Source organism: Myotis yumanensis, unplaced genomic scaffold (assembly GCF_028538775.1).
Source record: "Myotis yumanensis isolate MYYU_CA2020_CCGP unplaced genomic scaffold, mMyoYum1.0.hap1 SCAF_13, whole genome shotgun sequence".
Lineage (NCBI taxonomy): Eukaryota > Metazoa > Chordata > Mammalia > Chiroptera > Vespertilionidae > Myotis > Myotis yumanensis.
The window spans coordinates 8,102,047-8,128,481 of record NW_027223764.1 but is presented as its reverse complement, the minus strand read 5'-3'; the positions used below and the strand labels follow the sequence as shown (position 1 = coordinate 8,128,481).

Below are 26,435 nucleotides of genomic sequence, written 5' to 3'. Positions count from 1 at the left end.
GGGACCTTTCAGTCTGCAGGCCGACGCTCTATCCACTGAGCCAAACCGGTTATGGCCATATCATCTCTTTTTAAAACTTTTTTTTTTTTTTTTTTATAAATCTTTATTGTTCAGATTATTACATTTGTTCCTCTTTTTTCCCCCCATAACTCCCCTCCTTCCAGCTCCCACCCCACCCTCCACCCTCACTCCCCACCCACTGAGTTCATCCATAGGTGCATGATTTTTGTCCAGTCACTTCCCGCATCTCCCACACCCCTTTTCCCCTAAGAATAGTCAGTCCATTCCCTTTCTATGTCCCTGATTCATTATAGTCACCAGTTCATTCTGTACATCAGGTTATTTATTCACTTGATTCTTAGATTCATTTGTTGATAGATGCATATTTGTTGTTCCTAATTTGTATCTTTACCTTTTTCTTCTTCTTCCTCTTCTTAAAGGATACCTTTCAGCATTTCATATAATACTGGTTTGGCGGTGATGAACTCCTTTAGTTTTTCCTTATCTGTGAAGCTCTTTATCTGACCTTCAATTCTGAATGATAGCTTTGCTGGATAAAGTAATCTTGGTTGTAGGTTCTTGGTATTCAGCACTTTGAAAATTTCTTGCCATTCCCTTCTGGCCTGCAAAGTTTCTGTTGAGAAATCAGCTGACAGTCGTATGGGTATTCCCTTGTAGGTAATTGAGCCTCTTTCTCTTGCTGCTTTTAAGATTTTCTCTTTGTCTTTTGCTCTTGGCATTTTAATGATGATGTGTCTTGGTGTGGTCCTCTTTGGATTCCTTTTGTTTGGGGTTCTCTGCGCTTCTTGGACCTGTAAGTCCATTTCTTTCTCCAGGTGGGGGAAGTTTTCTGCCATTATTTCTTGAAATAGGTTTTCAATATCTTGCTGTCTCTCATCTTCTGGCACTCCAATGACTCTGATATTAGTTCGCTTAAAGCTGTCCCAGAGGCTCCTTACACTATCTTCACACTTTCGGATTCTTTTTTCATTTTGCTTTTCCAATTGGGTGTTTTTTGTCGAATCTTTGGTTTGATTCTTGTGCTCCTCTGGTCTGCTATTGGGTATAATATTCTTTATTTCAGTCCGTGTATGCTTACTTTCTAATTTCTTTATCGTAGCATCGAGGGTCTCATTAGTTTTCGTGAGGCTCTGCACAAATTTATGGCAAGCCCTCAAAATTGCGATTCTTAGCTCCATATCCTCCATTTCTGTCATGTTTTTTTGTCTCCGCATCTTTTATGCTTTCTTGGTGCAACCCCTTGTGGTCTCTGTGCGCAGTCTTGTTCTAGCCAAGCCTTAATTGTTGTAGTTAACACTAGAGGGATTTGACCACCAGGCCGACTGGCTGTGGAAATCAGCTGTGGGAAAACTTCAGTCCTCAGGGGAGGCGCTAGTCCAGCCCTTGCCTGAGGCGATCGGCAAATGGCTGTGCGCAGGGTTTGGGCGGGCGGGATCAACAGGGCGGGGGGAGGGAGCAGCTATGGCCGCTCTCAGACCGTCCCCAGGGGCTCTGCCTCTCTGTCCCAGCAATCGCTGCAAACCTCGGAGGGGCCGTAGCCAGACAGTCTCGCTTCTCCCGTTTGAGTCTGGGTCCCTAGAGACTCGCCCGGATCTGTAGCCCAGAGTCTGAGACTCGCTCCTGATTGAAAACGACAATCGCGCCCTCAGCCGCCAGCCCGCTTTGCGCGCGCACCCTCACCACCGCACCGCCGTACCTTTAAATTTTCCACACTGCGCCTCCGCTGAGCGTCGGAATGCTGTTGTTTTTGCTTCTAGTTGAAGAGACTCTCCTCAGCCAGCCTTCCCGTGGTTCTGGTTGATGTCCGCTCCGACTTTTAGTTGTATTTTTGAAGTGGTTGTCCACGGCGGCAGTCTCCGGTGTTTACCTATGCCGCCATCTTCGATTCTCTTTTTAAAACTTTTATAAAATATGAAAATTCCCACTTAATTCTAGGGTTATTCTTAGCTATGTATTTTGTTCAGTATTTCTGTGGACTGCATCTTTTCTGGTAAAGCTTCATTATTTATTCACTAACGGAAGTGTCTCTACAGCAGTGATTATATAGCTTTCAAGCTAATAGAGATCCCGTTTTGTGAATTCTTGCCACACACTATAGGCATTAAAGTTTCTATGTAAGTACAAGAGACATTTTGACTGTGGGATCAATTGATTATTTTAGAATTTATATTCTGATCTAAATGTGCCAGGTTGTAAATATCCCCAAACTTTGAAATAATTTTCTTTATTGCACGAGCCATATATAATATTAATCATTTCCAAATTCATTGGTATCTTTGATGTCATAATAAGATGTTTTTAAATTTTCATATGTTTATTTACCTTTATAAACAACCCCTTTTGATATGAGAGTGGGGAAGGTGATAGAAAATATGTGGTAAAAGGAGTTGCCTAATCCAACCAGCCCAGGATTTAGGTGAAGGGAGATGATGGCGGATCTCGCTGGTGCTGCCTTGCACACCTGTGAAGGTTGCTACCTGTCTGCTGGTGGCCTGGATGGAGGGAAGGCATAATTAGGAAACTGAAGTTCTGCTTTGACACATTCAACTTTCAGAATAAATTGTATATGAAAGTGGATGCCCATATATCTTTTAAAATTGTGTTTTGTGTTTAAATGTCACTAAAATAATTTTAATATGAATTAATATAGAAACCCATCGGGTCATAGGAAAACTAGTAAAAAGTAGAAAGGACCACTTATTAAACCTCTGGTGTAATTAAGGAAACAAAAAAGGATAAGATTAACAGACTCAACATAGAAGATTTAAGATCCCATGTGTTAAAAAAGTCATCAACTTGGAGTGATAAACTAGGAGAAATTTATAGTAATTATTACAAGGGATAACAGTTTATCAAATAATCAACTGACAAAAATCAATAAGAAAACACTGAAATCAATAGTTCTTTATTAATGTATATATTCAACAGACATGTATTAAATGCCACTTGGAATCATGCACTCTGCAAGTTACTGGAAATACCAAGATGACTAAGATAAGATAATTCTGTTAAACTACTTATCAATTAAATGCGAATTAAAACCACTCAATATAATTTTTCTATCAAATTTTTAAAGACATTCTTAAATGACCATAATTGAAATTAGCATGGGTGTGGTACAGAGCTAACTTATACATTGTTGTGGCAGTATAAATTGCATATATTTGGAATGTAATTTGGAATATAAATTATAGGCATTTTTAAAGTGTTTATGCCATTTGACCCCATAATTCCACTTATGAGCTCTCTCCTAAGGACAATAATTCTAACTACAGAAGGAACACTATGCACGGAAGTGTTCACAGAAATGTTATTTATGGTAGGACGATTTAAATGCTGGACCATGGCTGATTAACTGTGGTGTAGCCACCGAGACCTGTTACATAGGTATCTGAAATGGTATTAATTGGCATGCTTAATTAACTGGGGGACATGTATATGATACACTTTAGTCAGAAGAAAAGCTAGGAGACAATACTGCATAATCACTATTAGATGGAAACAAAAGACTGTGATGGAATACACTTAAACCTTAATAGCATTTGTGTTGGTGCACTAAGACTTCAGATAAACTTTTTTCTAATTAAATAGTACTTTTGTAGAGCTCTGTGGCTGAAAGGGATGTTCTTTCAGTTAAGGCTTTTCTATGACACTTAGAAACAAAATTGGACATTTTATATGACACTGAAAAAAATTGGAAGGCTGCAGGAAATGATAAAAATACAAGGAATATAAGTTTTGCTGAACTAGCTAGCCTTGTTGGCCATCCTCGTCATTAATTGATTCAAAGAAAGGTGACAGTAACCAAGGCAGGCCACCCTTAGTTATTGTGCAGAGGTGAAGGAAGTCCATCCTGACTCCGATAGGCAGTTAGTCTATGCACTGCTTACCACTATATAGCGTTGGCTAGCTGCAACCACATTAATATTCATCCCATTATCATCAGCCTCTTTTTAAAGCTAGCAACAGCAATCTTTAAGTGCAGTTCTAAATTCTACAGCTTGATTATATGCTGAACAGTGAAATACTTCCTATAATTTGCTCTAAACGCCCTCCTTAATTTCAGTAGTCTCTCATTCTTATTGTTAACTAAAAGCGAACGTCGTCACCACCCAATTCTGATGGACATGAAAGATCTTACAGGACCTGTAGTCCATTTGAACTGAAAGGGGATATGGTGGGAAGAAAGAGCCCGACCATTTTATTTGAAAAGATAAATACATTGAAATGGAGCCTTAAGTACACATAGGAGTGTTGAGTAGGCAGTTGCAGAGTTCCAGCGGGCAGTTCGTTAGATAATTAACAAAAGAGGAGGGAAGGGATGGAACAGTCACCCTGGGGAGTAACTAGCATCTTTCAGCCCAATGGAGCAAAACATCCCGCCTCCTCAACTAGGCAGGAAAGATACCACAGCCATGAGGGTAGGGGCCAGGTTGGGGGGTGGGGGAGGTAGATGGTGGTGGTGTGTGTGACCAGCAAGTTCTGTGGGATTAATGTGGGAGGGAGAAAACGGTGAGGGGCTTTTCCTTTTACTGAGTGCATATGCAGTAGGAGCCACAATGGGGACCATAAAAGGGGGCGGGCACAAGTGGGGAAAAGATCGGACAGGGGAGGGGCACAAGCCTCAGAAAATCCAGGAAAGAGAATGGATGGAGAGGGCATAAACACAAGCCGGGAGAAGCCGGGAAAGAGGTCGGATAGTTTGAAAGAAAGCCTGCTCTTTCCCAAGACCAAGGAAATATTAAAAAGTCTGACCACAGAGGTCATGGGTTCGATTCCTGGTCAGAGCACATGCCTAGGTTGCGGGCTCGATCCGTGCTGGGGTCCAATCCCCAGTGTGGGGTGTGCAGGAAGCAGCCGGTCCATGATTCTCTCTTATCATTGATATTTCTCTCTCTCCCCTCTCCCTTTCTCTCTGAAATCAATAGAAATATATTACAAACAAACAAAAACCATTTCCTTCAATCTGACAAAAGCCAGTATACTCAACCACGAGGCCTCAGGCCTGTTGTCAGTGTTTGCCCACGCAAGGTAGGATGATTTTATCCTGTCTCATATCACCCCCCATGCACGCCCTTTCATTTTTCCTCTTCCACTTAGTTGTGCTTCAGTCTCCGCTTTGGTGTAGACTTCAGATTTGGTTCTGCGGGATTAACCTGTTTATTTCTGTACTTAAGTGTAATTTCAAGTTTGTAATATCACATGTTTCTTGATTAGCTTGTAAGTATGGCTTATAGGTGGCATTATTTGGTATTGTAATTGGGATTGTTTTTATTTAGGTGGTTGCCATTATTTTATAGGAATGTGGATTCCTGTCATTGTCATTTTTTAAAGATAGGCTTATTGAGGTATAACTTACATACAATAAAATTCACCCTTTTAAATATGCAATTCTATTAATTTTGCCAAACACACTTAATTATGCAACCACCATCACAATTAAAACAGAATACTTCCATTATCCCAAAATGTCCCCACTTGCCCATTTATAATCAAGGCCCACAGTCCACTCCCAGTCTCTGATCTATTTTCTTTTCTTAGTTTTGTCTTTTCCAATATGTCATATAAATTGAATAATATGGTATGTAGCCTGGTCTCACTTCTTTTATTTAGCACAATATAGCCTCTTGTTTTACTTCTTTTATTTAGTGTAATGTGTTTGAGATTCATCTGTACTGTTCTAACATCCATAATGTTAGAGACCATGGCAGAGTGTATTATAAAAGTATAAGCATAACCAATGGACACAGACATCAGGGGGTGGTGAGGGCATGAGTGGGGGGAGGGGGGTTGGAGGGGTGGGGGGTGGCAATGGGGGGATAAAGACACATATGTAATACCGTAATCAATAAATAAATAAAAAATGAAATACTTTAAAGCAGACACAAGAAGCTCAGAGGATTCCAAGCAGCGTTTTAAAAAAGCAAACATCTTTACATATTATATTCAAACCTCTGAAAAACACAGATAGAGAGGGAATCATGAAGGAAGGCAGAAAAAGAAAAGACATTACATACAAGGAATGAAGATAAGAGTTACAGTAGACTTCTCATCAGAAATCATGTAGAACAAGAGACAAATGACTATCAAGTGAGAGTTGTCAACTCAGAATTCTCAGTGAAAATATGTTTTACATATGAAGGCAAAGTATGATATTTTTAACAAATATGAGTGTATAGACTTCTTTGAAAACAGACTACATTACAAAAAAAAGGGTATAGTAAGTTTTTCAGGAAGAAAGAATATGATACCAGATAGAAACTCAGAACTATACCAAGAAATAAAAGCATCAGAAATTGTTGAACTGAAGGTAAATATAAGAGCCTACGTCAAAAATACTAGCAATATGATTTATGTCTATAGTAAATGTAAAAGAAAAATTTATGTGGTAACAATGTGAAAAAAATATGAGGGAGTAGTTGGAAACATACTGTTGTAAAGGTTTTATACTGTAAGTATGACTGTATAATATTATTTGAGAGTGGACAGTAATAAATTGAAGATGTGTATTTTAAATTCAGCATAGGCATTATAAAAATTTTAAAATATGTATAAAAACAAGTCAATTAATAGATAAAATACTAGCATAAAAAAATCAAGCAATCCAAAACAGGAAAAAAGGAACAAAGAACAGGTGGAACAAATAGAAAACAATAGCAAAATTTTTAATCCAGCCAAATAAATAATTATATTAAATGTAAATGATCTAAATACACCAACTCAAAGAGATCATCATGTTAGATAAAAGAGTATGGCACAACTATACAGTTTCTATAAGAAACTCACTTTAAAAATAAAGACACAGATAGGTTAAAAGTAAAAGAATGGAAAATGGTAACCTATGCCAGCAGTGTCTGAGAATTCTAGTTTATGCATGTCTTTGTCAACACTTGGTATTTCCTGTTTTTCATTTGAACTATTCTGGTGGGTGTGTGGTGGCATTACATTGTGCTTTTCTTTTGTATTTCCTTGATGAAGTTGAGCACCTTTTCATATTCTATTAGCCATTGGATATCTTCTTTTGTGAGTAATCTGGTAAATGTGTGTGTGTGTGTGTGCGCCCGTTTTCAATTGTGTTATTTTTCCTTATTGACTTGTAGTTCTTCCTATCTGTTGTTTATTGACTCTAGTGACCTTTACTTATAGTGGTTTGCTTCTTGGGTACTTGGTGATCTTTGATTGTAAACTCATTGTTTGATCTTTCTCTGTGGGAGGCCTATGAGCCTAAATAATCTTAAACTTTCCTTCAGAGAGGATTTTCCTTTGCTTCTGCTAGTCTAGAGGGAGTGCCACTGGCCTAGGACCCCGGCACTCTCCCCTAAGGATAGGGCTTACCTTGGGGCTGGCCCAGCGTGGTTAGGTTTGTGAGAGCAGTGCTGCTCTTAGTATCTGTTGTCAGGGCAACCTCTCCCTTCTAGCTGCCCAGTCTCAGGCCCTGGCTCTCCACCTCTCCAGTCACAGCTCTTGGCTTTTGCTTATGTGTTTTGTTTTTGGGAAAGAATGTTAGTCATGCTAAAAATGGAAGACTGTTTCATCACTGTTTTTCATATAAAAATGTGCATAAAATAATTTTTAAAAGTAATTTCAGAATATTCAAAGGATGAAAGGCTTAATTGGGGAAAAGAGACATTGATATTACTTTTTCACGCTCAAAATATATTTTGATGATATATGTGTAAAATCAAGTTAATGTTTAATTTTAGAGCAAGAAGAAATCTTAGAGGTCATGTTTTTAATGCACTTAAAATTCTCAGGTGAGGTTCAGAGAGGCTAAATGACATAGCCTAGGTTATTTGGCTTGGTAGTGGCCAGGACTAAACTAGAGGCCATCAGACAGTACTGTAGATTCCCTGCCAAACCATGTTGCTCTCTTAATTACCCTAAATTATTAAGTGTTTTTTATTATTCGGTCTCCCTTATTTTATATATATATATATAGTAGGTCCTCAGGTTATGTTGGAGATCCGTTCCTACGGTGCAACGTAATGCGATTTTCGCTGTAAGTCGGAACCCACCTACATAAGCACCTACGTCACTCACGTGGAGCACATACACAGCAGTAATGAAGTGAAACAGTAAAAAAAATTTAAAGGAAAGATAACAATTCCTGACCTTTACTTGTGGTAAATAAATAATAAAAAACATAAAGTACATATGTACATACGTCGAAATGACGGAACTTTTTTTTTTTAATAAATGGGAGATGACGACGTAACCATGAAATGATGTACATCGAGTCCGACGTAACCCGAGGACTGCCTGTATTTTATTGATTTCAGAGAGGAAGAGAGAGGGAGAGAGAGATAGAAATATCAATGATGTGAGAGAATCATTGATTGGCTGCTTCCTGCATGCCCCACACTGGGGGTAGAGCCTACAACCCTGGCATATGTCCTGGCCTGGAATTGAACCCAGGACCTTTCATTCTGCAGGCTGACACTCTATCCGCTGAGCCAAACTGGCTAGGGCCAGTCTACCTTATTTTATTTATGGGAGTTTTTCACAAAATTTTATGTAGTCCTTACAGAATTAAAGAGAATTAAAATTCCTTTCCAAATTCTTTAGTGTTAAGTTAAAATTCTGACGATAGAGCTGCAGACCTGCCACCGTTCATGTAATAAAAAAATTATAATACAAGATTGCTGAACTAATAGGGTGAATTTTTCATTTAAAACAGACTTAAAAAGGAATTAGAACTTTATAAGGAAGATGACATGCAAAGTGTTTACGAAGCTCTCCAAACAGAAATAGAATTTTTGGAGTTGGTAAGCCATCATTGATTCTTTAATTTCTGATTACCAGTAGTAACATGGTACACATGTCATTGAATTGGTTTTTGCTGTTCACATGGATTTTTACTAGATATAAAAAAAAACACCAAAGCAGCAATAACCAAAAAAACTGAGGTCAGGATGTAAATCTGTGAAGAGTTTTGAGTTCCTCGAGCAAGGTGCTACATACAGTAAGTTATATTCAAAGAGAATGTGTATAATTTCAAACTCGGTAAAAAAGAATTCAAACTTGACCGCACAACATTCCCTTGATGGAAACTGTTATTAGAGGACTCATGCACTAAAGGGGTTTAATTATCATGATGCTAAAAGCTTTTTGTTTTTGATAAACATAAATTATACTTTTATTATATTTGATCCTTAAACTTTCTCATTAGAGATTTTATGATCTCAAGAACTTTGGATTCAATTATTGAAAATTTATTTTCAGACTGTTTTGGAGCACTTCAAATTGCTTTTAACCTTCTTTGGTTGTTTATGAAACGAACACAGTATTTGCCATGGTCTATTTTAATTGGACACCTGTATAGCTAGCTTTAAAGCATGTTAAAGTATAAATTTATTTTAATATGTTACATTTCGTTTCATGTTTACTTTCTGTAAATGTTTTTTGTTTACAAATGCTCTGGTAGGTTATGTCAGGATTTATATTTTATATTAAAACTTATAAAAATAAAATTTAGAAATGCCCAGACTTATTATGGTGTTAAATTTACATAAATTGTATATAATCCCTTTATTAAGAATTTCACTTTCCTTATGAGTAACTATTAATATTTTTTCCTTTCAGACATTGGCACAGAAAGATCTTCAGGGAAATAAATAACGTGTAGAGAATTGATGAGCTACCTGAGATTTGATCAAAGCATCTTAGAAGCAAATTTTTGTAATAGATAATGAATGAGACCCATTACAGTAGATTTTTGTAGAGAATGTGAGGTTCAGAATGTTCAAAGTTGTTGATGTCTAGAATTGGTTCGGACCAGTGTATATTTTTGGTCTTATTATTTGCTGGAACTTTAAGGGTTCTCATGTGGTTTTTTGATTTTGTTTCTAAAGGAAGAAAAAGGAGCAGTAGTGTGTGCTCAGTTTCTGAGATTCCCCTGACCCTTAAGCTAATCTGTACTTTCTGCTGTTGTTTATTCTCTGTTGCAGCTTGCCTTGGGTCAAGTCAAACACACATAGGAAGAAGCATTTGGATTATTGACCCAATTTAGTCAGTGCCATTTCCACCTACAAGGTGCTCACTTTCATTTCAATCTTTCTCCACTCACACGATGTAGTTGACAGAGGTCCTCTGAGGTCTTCCATCTGCAAAAGCCAGTTTTCTCCACGTTTCTCTGGACGTGTCTAGTTAAGTCCGGGGCACTTGCAGCCCTTATCCAGCACGTTGGGCCTGCCAGTTTTCTTCCTAATGCCCATTTGGGTTAGAATGAAATAAGTCATCCACTTGGGAGGTACGTAATCTTACGGCCATCAGGATTCATTTTCGCTGGTGGCCTGAAACACTGCAACTGAAGACAGTGTACTTACATTTGAATCAAACTTGGTATTGCCACCAGGTTTCTAACATCACATATATTTCTGCTGTTAACAATCCTGACTAGGAAGAAAGGTGTATTTTCAGTAGTTTCAAAAAAAGTGTATTAAAACTGTTCAATAAGGCCCTAGATTGCAATAGGTGGGGAAATGGAACAAAACCTATTTGGGGTATATTTCATAGTACTGAGCGCAAATATGAGAATCATGCTTTCTTTTGTAGTGATAGTTGAATTAGTTTAACATCAAATGTGAGATGTTTACAAATGTCTTATATGTGCTGATGTTAAAGTAGAGTACTTAGGTCTAGTTTCACAGAGTCTTACTTTAGCAGAGCTTTTTTGTATATGTTGATTTACACCCTTATTTTTTAAAAATTAGCAAAGCTAAAAGTCTCCTTTGAGATGTGTCCCAATTGCCATCTCTTTACATAATTTGCATTTTCAGATGTGATTTCTATTTTGATTTTTTCAATATTTAATAATAAATTATTTTTGCTTAAGAAGAAAAAAATGAAAGGTACCAGGGAATTGCAGTCCACTTTATATGCAAATATAGAGTGGGAAATAGTTATTGGGATTAGCTCTGACTTCAGTTCTGTCTCATTTTAATCCATTTATTTGCATTCTAAGTTCTTAGACTTGTGATTATTATTTTTTTAAAATATATTTTATTGATTTTTTACAGAGAGGAAGGGAGAGAGATAGTTAGAATCATCGATGAGAGAGAAACATCGAGCAGCTGCCTCCTGCACACCCCCCACTGGGGATGTGCCTGCAACCCAGGTACATGCCCTTGACCGGAATCGAACCCGGGACCCTTGAGTCCGCAGGCCAACGCTCTATCCACTGAGCCAAACCGGTTTTGGCATAGATTTGTGATTATTATTAAATATGTATATTAACATGTAGATTGAGCTTACACATAAAGCCTTTTTAGTAATTTTTATTATTGTTTTATAACTAAAATATTGTGAACTAAAGATCTGCCACTTATTTGCATAACTAACACAGTGGCATATATGCAGAATAAACTCTTACTGATAATATCAACTGTATTTTTGTGTGTGCGTCAGAGAGAGTATCTGAATTAGATATTCAGTAGTAGAATCAGGATGAATATGAATTAAATTTGAGGAAAAAAAGGGAGGTTCAGTATTTTCATTATTTCAAAACGCTGAAATTGCATATTTAAGATTTAAACTAATTTTCAAACAATCAAATAAATGATTATTTTAGCACTGCATGGTAGAGTAATACCAAGCACTACATGTGATACCAATCAAAATAATGGACTGTTAGAATCAATGTAATCAATGGAACAAGCTCACTGAACAAAGAAAATATAGCAATCAATAGAAATTAGTGTATGAACCCAAACTGCACTGTCAATATAAAATATCAGCAAAACAGTAGGTGAATTTTTACGTTTTTAAGAATTAGTAATTCATAAAACTTTTAAGTAGGGAAATAACAGAAATTATCTGGGTCAGAATGTGTCTCAGAGTGACCTCGATTGTTCTGGAAGTAGTGTTTGGCTCTACAGAAATGCAACGCGCGCGCGCGCACACACACACACACACACACACACACACACACACACACACACATATATATGCCTAAGTGACCATTATGACTGGTCAGCCAGTCACTATGACGCACACTGCCACCAGGGGGCTGGTGCTCAATGCAGGAGCTGCCCCCTGGTGGTCAGTGGACTCCCACAGTCAACCTCCTGCGGCTGGCCAACCTCTTCCGGTCCCTACCCCCCCTCAATGGGCGAGATGCCCCAATCGGCTTCACTGGCCGGCCAGGCCAAGGGACCCCACCCATGCACGAATTCGTGCACCAGGCTTCTAGTTCTTAAATAAATGCTCATTCACTGAATTTTTCCAATTCTTAGTTGCAACCAAAGCTCAAACTACCCCAGAGTAATCCTGATGCTGCTCTGAGGTTCCTGGCAGCATCATCGTTCTTCATGGTAACAGGCTTTTTCAGAAGCAACTTTCTAACTCCCAGGTCTCTGCTGGGGGTAATATTAGGATGTTTAGATAGTTTGCTGCATATTGTTCCTGCTGATTAATGGAGCTATTTGGCCAGGGGAAAACCAGCAGCAAAATTATAGGATGTGGAGCATGACCAGTGGACTGGAAATCCCTTTCTTTCTTCCCTGGCCTAATTATTGAGACGGGAGGAAACAGCAAAGAAAAAGAAAAGCTGTAAGATATGTGCAGTCAGGAAGATTTCTGTACTATTCATTGTTTTGACAGTAGTAGTGTGTTCTTCTGAAAAAGAAACCAAAATTGAGAGCATTTTGTCTGCTTGTTTTTCCCCCCTTAAACTTTAAAAAATGTATTGAGATTCCTAAAAGTCCAAAATAAGGTTGAAGTCATTGTATTGTAATGAGTTGGGATCTAGAAACATTTTAAAACAGTATCAGTTGGGATTGGTAGTTACTTGTAGAATGGGAATTATGCCGTGAAGAACCTGTTGAGTCTCTTATCAGCGGGGCAGTCGGTAGTTCAGCTGGCTGGCTGCAGATGGACAGGCAGCCTGCACCAGACAGGCCTGTTGTAAGCCGATGCTGAGGACAAAGTCCCTTTCTGCTTCAGGTCAATCAATCATACATAACTGTGCCATATTATTATGAATAGGTCATTTATCTGCAGTCCAGAAAACAGTAGCAGTTCAGTGACGTGATTAGAAATAAATATGATAGGATTTTGGGGGAGGGGTTAACCCTCACTAGAGGATATTTTGTCCATTGATTTTAGAGAGAGTGAAAGGGAGGGGAAAGAAGAGAGAGGAGAGAGAGATGTGAGATGTGAGAGAACCATATCAATGGGTTGCCAACTGGGCGGGAACTTGCAACTCAGGTACAGGCTCTTGACTGGAATGGAATCCATGACCCTTCGGTTTGCTGGCTGGTGCTCTAATCCAGTGGTTCTCAATTTGTGGGTCGCGACCCCTGAAAATACATCCTGCATATCAGATATTTACATTACGATTCATAACAGTAGCAAAATTACTGTTATGAAGTAGCAACGAAAACAATTTTATGGTTGGGGGTCACCACAACATGAGGAACTGTATTAAAGGGTCGCAGCATTAGGAAGGTTGAGAACCACTCACTTAGCTACGCTGGCCAGGACTATGATATGATTTTTAAACCTGGGTGGACAGGGTAAGGTGTTGTCACTCAAATATTTATTTCTAGTATGAATTTTGAAATCCGAAGGTGTTCAATATACTGAAAAGTATTTTAATATTTGAAACCGATGTATTTTAGGTCAACTTTTATGTTTGTTCTCCACTCCTCTCCTTGTCATCCTGAAAAACGTAAATGAAGCAAATGCATTTTCCTTTCGGAGTCTAGTTCAGAACATTTTCTGTCGAGGGAATTGTTTTCAGGATGTGAACTAAAAATGAAAAATATTTTTTGTCATTCGCCTGAAGCAGGGATTAAGTCTTGGAGGTTTGTGGCCCTTTTATCTTAAGATAACAGAATTATTTATTTATTTATTTATTTAATGAAAGAACGGGCAGGATGAAGTTACCTTTGAAAATGTTGGAGGTAGGAATGCATAGTTAGTTGCATTTGTGCTTCCTATACATTATATTTTCAAGTTAAATAAGGTTTTTGCTTGGCCTGGTGATGATCAAATCATCAGCCCAGTGAAGAAGCTTTACTTTTTATTTGCTTTACTGACATTTGACAAAAATGACATCTTGAGATAGCGTTGATCAATATATGAAGGAAGTAATTTGATAGCTCTCCCAGTTCTAGGAAGGAGAACCTGGATTTCATTCGTTTGTTGTTCATTGTACTGAGGGTCACATTCTCTACACATGAGGGGAAGTTTTGCAAGGTAATGCTAGTTGTAAGAACACATTTACTTAGATTGGAGGAAAAAAAGAAAGGATAACAAAGAAAGCCGTGACTGATGGTAAAATGCTCTCTTTAGCTGTTGCTTGAAAAGTATCTAGAGCAAAACTGTCAGAGCCAAATGCTTATTTAAACAACTGCTTTTGATACATAGCGAATTTATCTTTAAAAGACTGTCATGAAATTGACAGCGCCAAAATTCAGTTGTCTGGGAAAATAAAGAGCAAGTCAAAATGTGAAATTAATAACAATGGCCCATGTAAGTGGCTGTGCAAAATGAGGCCTATTGAGTGGGAGAAAAATTATTTTGTTTTCTTCTTACCGCCAAAAGAGCTAAACTACTTTATAACCCTAAGTTAATTATTTTCATACTTGTAATAAATTGTCTTTCTAATTAGTGGGTAAATAAAATCTTGTTAAAATAAAATCCTCTTAATCTACATTTAATAGATGCAAATACAATTGCTAATGAATATTTCTGGATATGGCCTTGTGATTGCTGAGAAGGAAGTATTTGCAAATTCCAACCACCATTAAATGGTGTGGTTGTTGACAGCTTTTGTTGACTTTAGACAAAGAAGTTCCTGGTTGGGAATGGGTGACCTGGGCGTAATCATAGGGTCAGTGTAAGGTTAGCTCTAAGATCTGATGCCAGTTAAAATTTGTAAAATACCAAAGTCATGTTTATAAAGTTATTTTTATCCAATATAATCAAAGCTCTTTATTGAGATTTTAGTTGGGGACAAGTGTATATCCCAGTTTTTGTAGGAGGAACGGAGGTTTGGAATGATGATGTGATTTGTGTGACCCCACAAGGGACAGTGGGCCTCTTTACTTACAATTTAATTGCTTGGACTTCAGTTTTTTTTAGTTTAGTTTTGTTTTGTTTCGTTTTGTTATGTTTTGTTAATCCTCACCTGAGGATATTTTTCCATTGATTTTTAGAGAGAGTAGGAGGGAGGGAGACAGAGAAAAACACTGATGTGAGAGGAACACATCGATTGGTTGCCTCCCCATACAGGCCCTGACCAGGACCAGGGATCAAGCCTGCAACCGTGGTACGTGCCCTTGACCTGAATTGAACCCGGGACCCTTCAGTCCAAGGGCCAATGTTCTATCCACTGAGCCAAATTGGCTAGGGAGGTTTCAGTTTGAATAACCTAAAAATATATATTCCTTTTGAATATTGGCTTATAAAAAATCTTATGCAACAGGTAAATATTAGAAGATAAGAGAAATTTGAGAATCGTTTAAATCACCCTTTTGGTAATCAGAATCAGTGAATGTGAATATTTAATAAACTAAGAATATCTTTTATACTCCTTGAGGAGAAAGGGGCAAATCAGTACAAAACAGACTCAAATCAAGTATTATTAAAAATTCACCTTCTGGGTATCTCTTGAAATTAACACCTATTCATCTCACTTTATTATACTTTCAACAGATGTGGGGGTTTTTTCAGTGCTACCCTCTCTGGTCATTGATAATTTAAGGTGATAACCTGAGGGATGGCACCTTCTTAAAATATCAAAGAATAAGAGTTATGTTCATTTTTCAGTACTTGCTAGAAAACTTACAGAAAGATCAACATGTAAAAAAATATCTGATTAACCTGAAATTAACACTCTTATTTATTTCTTTATTTTCCCCCTCTTTTTATTATTCCTCCCATCCATTCTTTTGGCCATCCATCCATCCATCCTGGCTCCTGCAGGTCATACCATTCTCCTTGCACATTCCTCTTGGGCCACCCTGGCCTGTCTGCTCTCCACGCAGGCCCTCCTGGCTGTGGCCTTGGGATCATCTCAGGAGCTGTGCTCCCTCTGCTTGGATGCTCCTCCTGCTTCTGTCCTTCAGGCGTCACTGAAGTGTCTCCCTGGAGAAGCCTTCCTTTAAGCAGTCAGTCTACGTAGTTATGTGGCCCCATTATCACCCACTCTAATTTAATTCATTAATTCTTCATACTACTAATTTCTGATATCCTTACTTATTTTTCTTTTCTATTTATCACGACTAAAGCATAAGTTCTGTGAGAGGAGGGGCATTGTCTGTCTTATGCACCACTTTTTTTCCAGAGCCTGGAACAGTGTTGATATATAGGAAGTGTTCAATATATGTATGTTGAAATATGGTTGAATTAACTTGTTCATTTAACCCATATTTTTTAATTGGGGATTTAAGCATAAATTATTGATTCTCCAGTTAAACTGGATTCATTTATTGTTGATTTTCTTGATTGAATTAGCCTATCTTCTTATTTCTTTTACTTTCTGAGCCTGTGTTTACTTAGTTGAAAAATGGTAGTAATAATGTTTCCTGGTTTCAAAGCCCATCTAGGTAGAACAACCAATAAAAGCATTGAAAAGAAACTCGAATTAAATAATGATCCAGGATCCACAATGGGGAAAAGTTTGTGGGTCTCTCAGTGGTCACTGGGCTGCTTTCTATTATCAAGCGGTTGATTGGCACGTAATGGTTCTGAATGCTTACTTGCCACCAGCTGCTAGAATAGGAAGCGAAAATTGCAAGTTGGTTACAAGCTATGAATGTGCATTAGAGCAGCTTAAAAGCACTATTTCTTTATGGTAATAGAAAATTTTTAAATGTGTTTGCTTCTATGATTTATTCTGTCTTTCTGGTCTGAAATACAAAGTTTAAGCAATCCTGTGTTTATTCAGCACCATATTTAGAAAAATGTATGAGTGCCATCTGCTGGATTTCTCTGGTACCACCTTGAACAAGATGATAAAATTGGGGGAAGTTTGGGAATGACAAATTACTATACAGAAATGATCCTTCTTTTCCTCCCTCCCTCCCTCCCTCCCTCCCTCCCTCCCTTCCTTCCTTCCTTCCTTCCTTCCTTCCTTCCTTCCTTCCTTCCTTCCCTCCCTCCCTCCCTCCCTCCCTCCCTCCCTCCTTCCCTTCCTCCTTCCTCCCCCTTTTATGTAGGTAAAAAATTTAAATCTCTATATAATTTTCCATTGTCCACATACAATTTTCAAATATGTATTTGGTACTAATTTTTAAATTAGTGTCACATGTATCCTAGAGAAATATAAAATTTAAGGTACATAAAAGTTAAACTCTAGTACTATTACAGTACTAGTTATACTTTTACTGATCTTAAAAGAGCCTAATAAATTTAATCAATGCATAGTCATAGTCTTTATTTTTGAATTAAAAAGCATAAGTAACAAACTTTTTCTCTAATGGTACATGAAGAGTTGGTGATAATTCAAGTAATTGGATTATTTCTATAACTTCTGGGTGTGCTAACCCTGATTATTTAGTGTTTCTTTTTAGTCTTCAAAGATTCATTTGTGAATTGTTGATCCATCAAATAAAGTGAAGTCATTCTACTTAGGATCCTTAGTAATTGACCCACCAATCACCAGTCAGCTTTGTCACCAGATATGTGTTTCCTTTAAAGCTTTTCTTAAAAAAATTTCTATCTTCTTATCATTTAAAATCTACAGAATTTATGTTGTTTCATGAGTTAAGTGCTTGAAGTATTTTCTAGCACAGTTCTGTTGATGAAGGGAAATTGGGGTGTCTTTACTGACTCCAAGAATATCCTAATAGTTGAATATTTGACAGTACTCCATGTGTCCAATCAGCAAATCTTATTTTTTTCTACCTTCAAAATATATGCAGAATCTGGAACTTCTCAGAATAGCATAGCTACTGCCCTGGTGTGGGCCCCGCTGACACCTCTTCTATTAGTTATTTAGAAATTTTGTTATATCCACTATCTTTCAGACTAGCATGTAGCCTCCAAGATGACAGGGATTGTTGTCTCTTGTTCGCTGCTATCTCCCAGTGCCTAGAACAGTGCCTGACACATAGTATGTCCTAAAATAGCTTATTTCTCAAGTGAATGGGTTTGCTTTGAGTGATTTTCCTCTTTTTCAAATAAAGTGTTTTGTAAATTATATTAGCAGGGACATTTTCTTGGTACTTCTGTCAACTCTAACTTATAATGTCCAAGTAAATGTAACCTTTTTATTATATACACTAGGGGCCCAGTGCACGAATTCGTACACGTTGAAAGGAACTGTGGGTGACGAGGCTGCAGTAGGCACAGGGGTGGGGTCTCAGCCCATCCTCTGAGCCTATGCCCGGCCCCTCCCACCACGGCCCCTGGTCCCCTGTCTGCCGGCAGCCCCCTCCCGCGCTGCCACTCCCATGCACTAACGGGGCTAGCCCCGCTCGCACCCACTGAAGGTGCAGAGCGATTGGAGCCAGCGCAAGCAGCAGGTGTGAGTGGGGCCAGCGCTGGCAGTGGGTGCAAGCAGCAGCTCTGGCACTGACAGTGGGTGCGAGAGGCGGCTGCCGGGCCCCGATCTCCCCTCAGGAGCAGGGAGAGGTAGAGAAACCCTGAGGGGCAGTCGGGGCCAGCAGCCACCACTTGCACCCACTGATGGCACCGAGTGACCGGGGCTGGCGCCAGGCACTGGCAGTGAGTGTGAGCGGCAGCTCCGGTGCCGGCAGCAGGTGTGAGCAGGGTCGGCGCCAGCAGCAGTTGCAAGTGCTGTGTGGGACCACAGCGCGGGAGCAAAGAATTTTCAGTAACCACCAGAGGCTCGCCCCGATGACAGTGACCGGCACCCCGCCTTGGTCTGGCATCCCCGCTCACCTCCTCCACCATCCAGCTGCAGCTGATGCCTGCCATGTTTTGCACATGCCCCCTGGTGGTCAGCACATGTCATAGCGACTGGTTGTTCCGGTTGTTCTGCCGTTCGGTCTGTTTGCATATTAGCCTTTTATTATATAGGATATGTTCAATTTGATTCTATATCACTACATTTTTAAGGAAAAAATGAGCACCTACTAAACAATATCATGTAGTACAGGATGAGGGGGACTAAGGAGCATTTCCCCTTATGCTTCTTTCTTCCTGAGAATTGGTAAGGGGTTGTTGTGAAATGACAAGGCAATTCAGATTCATAGCTGCTAGATTTATTATTATTCCGTGCAAGAAGAAGTGGGTTTAGTTTTGCTGCATTTTGCTTTATTTTTCTGAAAGGTATCAGTTAAACTAGGCGGTGATTTTGTGTATTTCCTGATCTGTGAACCCGTGACCTGAGTGCGTATTGGTGTTGGAGAGATGGCATTCAGAGTTCTATCCTTGATTTCTCCTGCCAGGCGCTTTCCGTAAATCGTCTCTAATCTTCACTGCTGTCCTAAATGATGGGAATATCGATTATTGTTTTACAGCCAAGGAAGCAGCGGCTGCAACACTAAGCAGATTACCAAGAGAATATAGTGACAGTTTCAAGTCAAATTTGAACCCAGGACACCCTACATTCAGGGCTCTCTGCCTGGGTTTAGAAATGGAGCAAAGGGCCATTTCTTTCCCAGAGGCAGCGAGCAGTTGACTGGGTGCCAGGGATGTTTCAACTGGCTCTTCCCCAGTGGAGGCCACTGTTTCCTCCTTCTCAGCAAGTGTGGCGGTCACGGGCATAGGACGATTCATTCCTTTTAGATATTGCAGTGTTCCTTCCTCTGCCAAGTGTCTCCTGGTACCATCAGCAAATTAAGCGTGCCCTCCGGGCCCCACAGAACTTCTGAATGTGCATTATGTTATTACCCAGCCGTGGTGTGATTATGCTCCTCCTCTGGACTGTGAACTCTAGGAGGGCAAGAACGCCTTGCATATAGAAAATCCCCAATAAATGCAGAAGGCTTCGTGCATGTGACTAAGTTAGACTTCACATACCTAATGGGTTGACCAGGTTTTATAGACTGACCCAGAACCTAATCATTTTAATATTCTAGGTGAGAGAAGGTGTATGCTAAGATTTAAATAACCTAGTTAACATTAACTTTTGAACACTAGAAGCCTAACTTTATTTCTTTCTCAAATTCCTGTTTTGGCACCCTAGCCAATTTGGCTCAGTCGGCCTGTGGACTGAAGGGTCCCGGGTTCCAGTCCCTGGTTCCATTCCTGTCAAGGGCACGTGCCCATGTTGCCAGCTCGATCCCCATTGGGGGAAAGGGGGTGCAGGAGGCAACCGATCAATGATTTTCTCTCATCATTGATGTTTCTCTCTCTCACTTGCCCTTCCTCTCTGAAATTAGTTTAAGAAATTAAAAAATAAATAAAAATTCTCCTTTTCGTGATTCCCTTCCCCCCAAACTTAAATTTGCACTCAGTAGAACCAATTGCCACTTGCTATTTATGGTAGCACCCTGATCGTGTTAAGGGGGAAATTGGGAGTGCCCACTAGCCTGGGAACATTTTTAAAGAATGGAGGAGGCACCTTGAAAGAAGGCTGTTGACAGACTGCCAGAATGAAGAAACAGTGTCTGCATACGGACTCGGGGAAGCAGTTCTTGGGAGAGGATGCCTTTGGTTAACAACATGTAGAAGGAAGCAGACGTGGCTGAACTCCAACAGTGTGATGCAAGGATGAGGCCGTGCTACACAGGCTGTGTGTCCATGTTTAATTCAGCTCTGATCTCTGTTTTCATAAAACTTCATTAGTTACGTTTAACTGGGAATATACTTATTTGAAAACGGAGTCAGTTTTGTACTAACAAAAAAATGTGATGATTTAATTTTGATTTTGCACACTAAGTTAAGTAAGTGTCTGTTGGCTTGTTCTAGAGAGTAAGAGAAGACTAACTAGTTTGTCTACATTGGCTAGTCAGTTGTATTAATTTCCTATCGCTGCTGTGACAAATTACTACCAGCTTGTGGCTTACAACAGCACACGTTTGTTCTCGCACGTTTGATCTGGGTGTCTGAACCCCAAAGTGGTCTGACGGGACTAAGCAAGGTGCCCGGGCTGCATTCCTTCTTAAGGCTCAACTGAGCAGCCGACTGAATTCCACCTGCAGCCTCACTCCTCAGCCAGGTAACTTTACAGATTCGTAGTTTTGGGAAATTAGGATGGAGACATCTTTGGAGAGGTGCATTATTTTGTCAACCACTTCTTGGCCTTCTATCCAAGTGACATATCACAAAATTTCAGAATATGAAGGACAAAGATGAGATCTGATAAGTTTCCGAAGTGAAAAATAGTCACATTGGCAGGATCAGGAGTCAGAATGCTTTGGACCTCCCTAACAGCAACACTTGGATGATCAATCCAACAATTGTTTATCAGTTCACACGAGAACCCATAGACGTGCGGAAGATAAATCCCAGGATCATAGCTGTGCACAGGCCTAGAGAGCAAACAGTTCAAACGAGAGCCTGCAGAGCGGGGTTTCTAAGAAGATGAAAGTGCTAGATGACCTGATATATTGGAACTACTGAGAGGAATTTTAAACAATTGAGATAGAGTTTTGGTATAACTCAATGATAAGTACGTAGAAAAATGAAGCAAGAAAGCAAACAACCCCTCAAGAATATTACTAACTCCAGAGAAAACAAAAAGTTGTGCAAAGAAAGAAAAACAATATGACTCCATACTAGACAGCTGAGCTGTGGATGTTTTCATAGTATTTGTGTAGACACTTAATATTGATCTAACAGTACAATGCAGTGTTGGAAGGGTGGGGAGCAGTGTATTTATGGTAGTGGCAGATGTTTTATGGGAAAGAAGACTAACTCCATGCCTTCCACGGTGGGAAATCAGTAGACAGTGCCAAAACTGAGAAAAATTAATAGCAGCATGGGCATTTCATATAGTCACATGAAGGCAAATTCAAAATTAAGCAGCCAAAAGGGTTGAAATTATTGTCTGGGGGTGGGGGTGATGGGAAGAAAAGGGGAGCGGGAACAGGAGTTGGTAGCACTACATTTTGGAAAATTTGCTTTGTTTCTTTTTTTTTTAAAATATATTTTATTGCTTTTTTTACAGAGAGGAAGGGAGAGAGATAGAGAGTTAGAAACATCGATGAGAGAGAAACATCGATCAGCTGCCTCTTGCACATCTCCTACGGGGGATGTGCTCGCAACCCAGGTACATGTCCTTGACCGGAATCGAACCTGGGACCTTTCAGTCCGCAGGCCGACGCTCTATCCACTGAGCCAAACCGGTTTCAGCTGCTTTGTTTCTTGATCATAACTGTAAACAAGGCATGTAGAGCAGGTCTTTATTTTAGTGTAAACCATAAATCCAGTGGTTGCCAGGAAACCAGGGCTGGAGGTGGGGAGAGGGGGGTGCTGATTTGTAATGTGTTGTAAAGGCTTCACCCATGGCCAATTTCAAGCTAACAGTGGTTTAACGTCTAGCTTGCAAAGTTCCTAAAGTTTAACCATCAGTGCTTGCAAGGCAGTGTAAATCAGCTTGTAATGACTTCAATAAAATTATGTTTTTTATAGTGAAAAAGTTCTCTCTGGCTTGCAGGAAGAGCTCAATGATTTCTTTGTGAAACATGGTTCTAGATTCTTCTTTGCTGTTTTTTCATTTAATCAAATGTAGAGGTGTGATTTACATACAATAAGATGCACAGATTTTTAAGTGGGCAGTTTGATGAGTTTTGACAAAGTCATGGACCTACCACTGGAACCAAAGGACAGAGCGATTTCATCTCCCCGGGAAGTTTCCCTGTCTCCTTGAAGTCAATTCCTACTCCACCCCAGCCTCGCCTCAGGTAACCGTTGTTTGGCCTATTTTTTCACTGTGGATTAGTTTCGCCTGTACTTGCCCTTCATGTAAATGAATTATACAGTGTGCACCCATTTGAATCTGGCTTCACATGTGTTTGTGAGGTTCACCTGTGTTGTTGCGTGGGCCAGCAGTGTGCTCATTCAGCGTCCTGAGCATTTTCTTGTGTGTATACTCCTCAGTGTTTGGAATGTTATCCTGGCTATTGGGGATGGTGCTTTGTGATGGATTTGGAGTATGACACGTTCCCCTGAAGAATGTTATGCTTTGTCCTGCCAGGTGTTTAGATGACTGGGAAATTCTTTTGATCCTGTTACCCTTGGTTTTATCATTTCTTTGGGCAGTTCTATTTTCATTCTAAACTTAGTCTTAGGGCAGGGCCCTTACTCTTCTAGGATGTGGTTTCTATACTGAGGCATGGCCTTAACCCCACCCTTAGCCTCCAGCTCCTCCTCTGCCCCTAGGCAGACCCCTTTGCTCCCACCCTGACCACCTGTTTAGGTAGCACCTTCTGTCCAGGACCCTGCCTCACAGATTCCAGATGCTGCTGCTGCCTGGAACGTGGTCTGTGCCTTCCCAGCCCAGGAAGACCCCCTGTCTCACCCGTCTCTGCCTGGCGCTCACCTGCCTGCATCAGGAGCAGAATTGCCCAGGCTCCCCTCCTGTGGTTCTTAGCAAATGTTAAAGTTAATTTAGAACCAGATTGTAGAGGCACAAAAGCCAATTGGTGCTCTTTTGATATTTTTGTTCTACAAATTCCTTAGGATTTCAAATTACATAAAAAGAAAGATGTGCTGGACATAAGACTGAGACAGAATTATGTTTGAATTATGTTAAGAATCAGAAATGAGGTTTTATGTGTATAGAAAAGTTGCAACATCGGAATTGCACAAGACAAGCTGAGAGGACCTCTTTGCATAGATGTAACTTGATCATGCAGATAAGGGAGTGAAACTCTGTCATCATGAGTTGGCCATGCTCTAGTCCTCTTGTCCGCTGTTTGAATAGGGCACCGGTTATGGAAATCTATTGGTTATAAGTTAAGAATAGGAATTGTTTTCTGGTGCTTGTCAAGTACAATGACATCATAATGGTTAGTCTATGGATTGATTCTAGGAGCTTAATGTAGATGTGATAAATGAGTTCTATAATGTCGCCTGGAGTGTTTTTGTGTGGAACATGAACAAAATATATAGCCTTCTTTGAACAAAACTGGACAGATCATTCTTTTATAAGGAACCGTGATTCTTATGTATGACAGTTTGAAGATGAAGGAGGAACCTTCAGATAGGTGCCTTAGGAGACATCAAACCCTTAGCCCTAGCCGGTTTGGCTCAGTGGATAAAGCGCTGGCCTGCAAACTGAAGAGTCCTGGTTTCAATTCTGGTCAAGGGCACGTACCTTGGTTGCAGGTTCTTCCCCAGCCCAGGCCCAGTGTTTCTCTCATAATAATGTTGCTCTCTGTCTTCCCTCTCTCTTCCACTCTCCCTAAAAATCAATGGAAAAATATCCTCCTGTAAGGATTCCCACACACACACACACACACACACACACACTCACACACACTTATATCTGCGGGCTGCTGAATGCAGGAATATATGTACTCTCCTTCATTTTTAAGGAAGGTGAAATCCAGTTGTCTAAAACTTAATTTTCTCCATTGCTAATGCTATTTATTTCTTTGACCTCGAACCTTGTCTCATGTTTGCTGCCTGTTAACTTTGTATACATTTTAATAGATATTTATGGAGCACTGAATAAATTGGGACACTTTACTTGCAAAAGCCCAGGTATCCAACTCACATTAGCTCAAGAGAACAACGAAGGAGTGCGCTGCCCCACTTGAGAAGTCCTGGATTGCACCCTGGCCTCAGGCACAGCTGGGCCCAAGGCTTCAGCACAGGAATGAACCAGCCTCTCTCCCCACCCCACGTCCATTTTCCACTCTTCCAGCTTCGTCTTCAGGCACACTCTGCCCATGTGGAGTGGTGGTGGTGATGGCTACTGGCAGCTTCAGGCTCTTTTGATCAGTGTAGCTATCCCCATGGAAAGAGACCACCTTTCTCCAATAGGCCTACAGTCTCTGAACTGGCTCTCCTTGGCCTGACCTGGCATAGGTTCCTGTGGGTGAAACCCCCTTCTCACTGGCCAGGCCAGGCTGAGGGGCAAGGCAAGATTTGAGATCAGTTTATGCAAACCTCATGCACTGAACAAGGGAAAGTGTATTTCTCCAAAAGAGAATGGGAGGGATGTTGCCACAAGAAGGAGGAATGAGTGCTGTGCATTACCAGCAGAGACACTTACTATACCCCAAGCACCATGAATATATACTTCAAGTTTGGTTCAGGTGTCCATTTTTTCTGTATAGCCTTTCTGTGCCCTTCTCAATATAGACAAAATTAATTGGGCCCTTAATTCTCTTTGAACCTTTACATACATCTGTGTTATAGCACATCATTTGGGCTCAATTACAACCAGTCCTTTTGCCTTTCTGTTTCTTCTAGACTCTTTAAGGGCAGAGACTTTTATTTTTGTTTGAACCTGATTTATACATTTAGTCAACAAATACTTACCAAGCGGGTGCTAATGCTAGAAAGGTGGTGGAATTCAACATGCACACTGACCCTACACTAAGAAGGCTTATTTTCAATGGGGAAGATAAATTAACAGAGAAGGAATTACAAAGTATGTGTTGAATTTTATGGCAGGTTTTTAAGGGTACTGTGAGAACAGACATGGAGACAGTGCGTGAGTTAGCATGGTGAAGGGTGGAGTAGAGGTGAGAGCTGACTGTTTCTGGAAGAGCACGGGGCCTGTTTGAAACCCCTGAGGCAAGAGATGATACCATGAGTGTTCAAGCAACTGAATCTCACCCAGAATAGAAACAGTGGGCAGAGGCCAGATCTCAAATGCATTATTTGTTGTTTCAGCTGCTTGGATTTTACCTTAAGGACAGTGGACAAAGGGTTTCAGTAAGGGGAAGAGTATGATCATATTTATATTGTCATTCTTTCCTACCACAGTATGGAAAAGAAACTGAAGAGGCACAAGACCAGAGGCTAATGTAGTAGGAGGAGGTCAAAATTGATAGTGGCTTGAACCTAAATCCTTGTGGAGGATTGGGAGGAGTCAGATTTGGGAAACATTTAAGCCCTGGAATTAAGAGGCTTTTATGATTGGTTGTATAAAAGAAAGTAGAATGGAGAAATGAAAAAGTCAGAGGGATCAAACATGCCTCCCAGGTTTCTAGCTTGAACACTAGATTGCATGGGAGCACTGTTTATTGAGATAGTGTGTCATGGGGCAGGGGCAGGTTGAAGAGAGCTGAAGGGGGAAAGGATGAGTTCCAGTTTGATTATGATGAGTGCAAGGTATCTGCATAATATCCAAGCGGAGAAGCTCAGAGATAACTAGTTATATGATATATCACTCAAGAGAGAGAACTTGGTTGGAAATAAAGATTTGTTGTCAACATATAGACAATATTCTCTCTCTCTCTCTCTCTCTCGTGTGTGTGTGTGTGTTAAAAAAACACACAGACAATAATTGAAGACCTGGAGATGGACTAAATGGCCTGGGGAGAATGAGTAGACTTAGAAAAAGGATCATGACAGACTCTGGAGGAACTTGCAATATT

At 40.0% G+C, this 26,435-nt stretch overlaps 1 protein-coding gene across 1 annotated transcript in view; it reads left to right on the top strand.

Moving 5' to 3' along the window:
- Positions 1-9,639, top strand: part of CCDC172 (coiled-coil domain containing 172) — a 29,565-nt gene extending 19,926 nt beyond the window's left edge. Inside the window, exons 7-8 of the mRNA XM_070431815.1 lie at positions 8,699-8,786; positions 9,604-9,639. Coding sequence (XP_070287916.1) covers positions 8,699-8,786; positions 9,604-9,639 — 124 coding nt within the window. The remainder of the gene's footprint in view (positions 1-8,698; positions 8,787-9,603) is intronic.
- Positions 9,640-26,435: the final 16,796 nt, after the last annotated feature.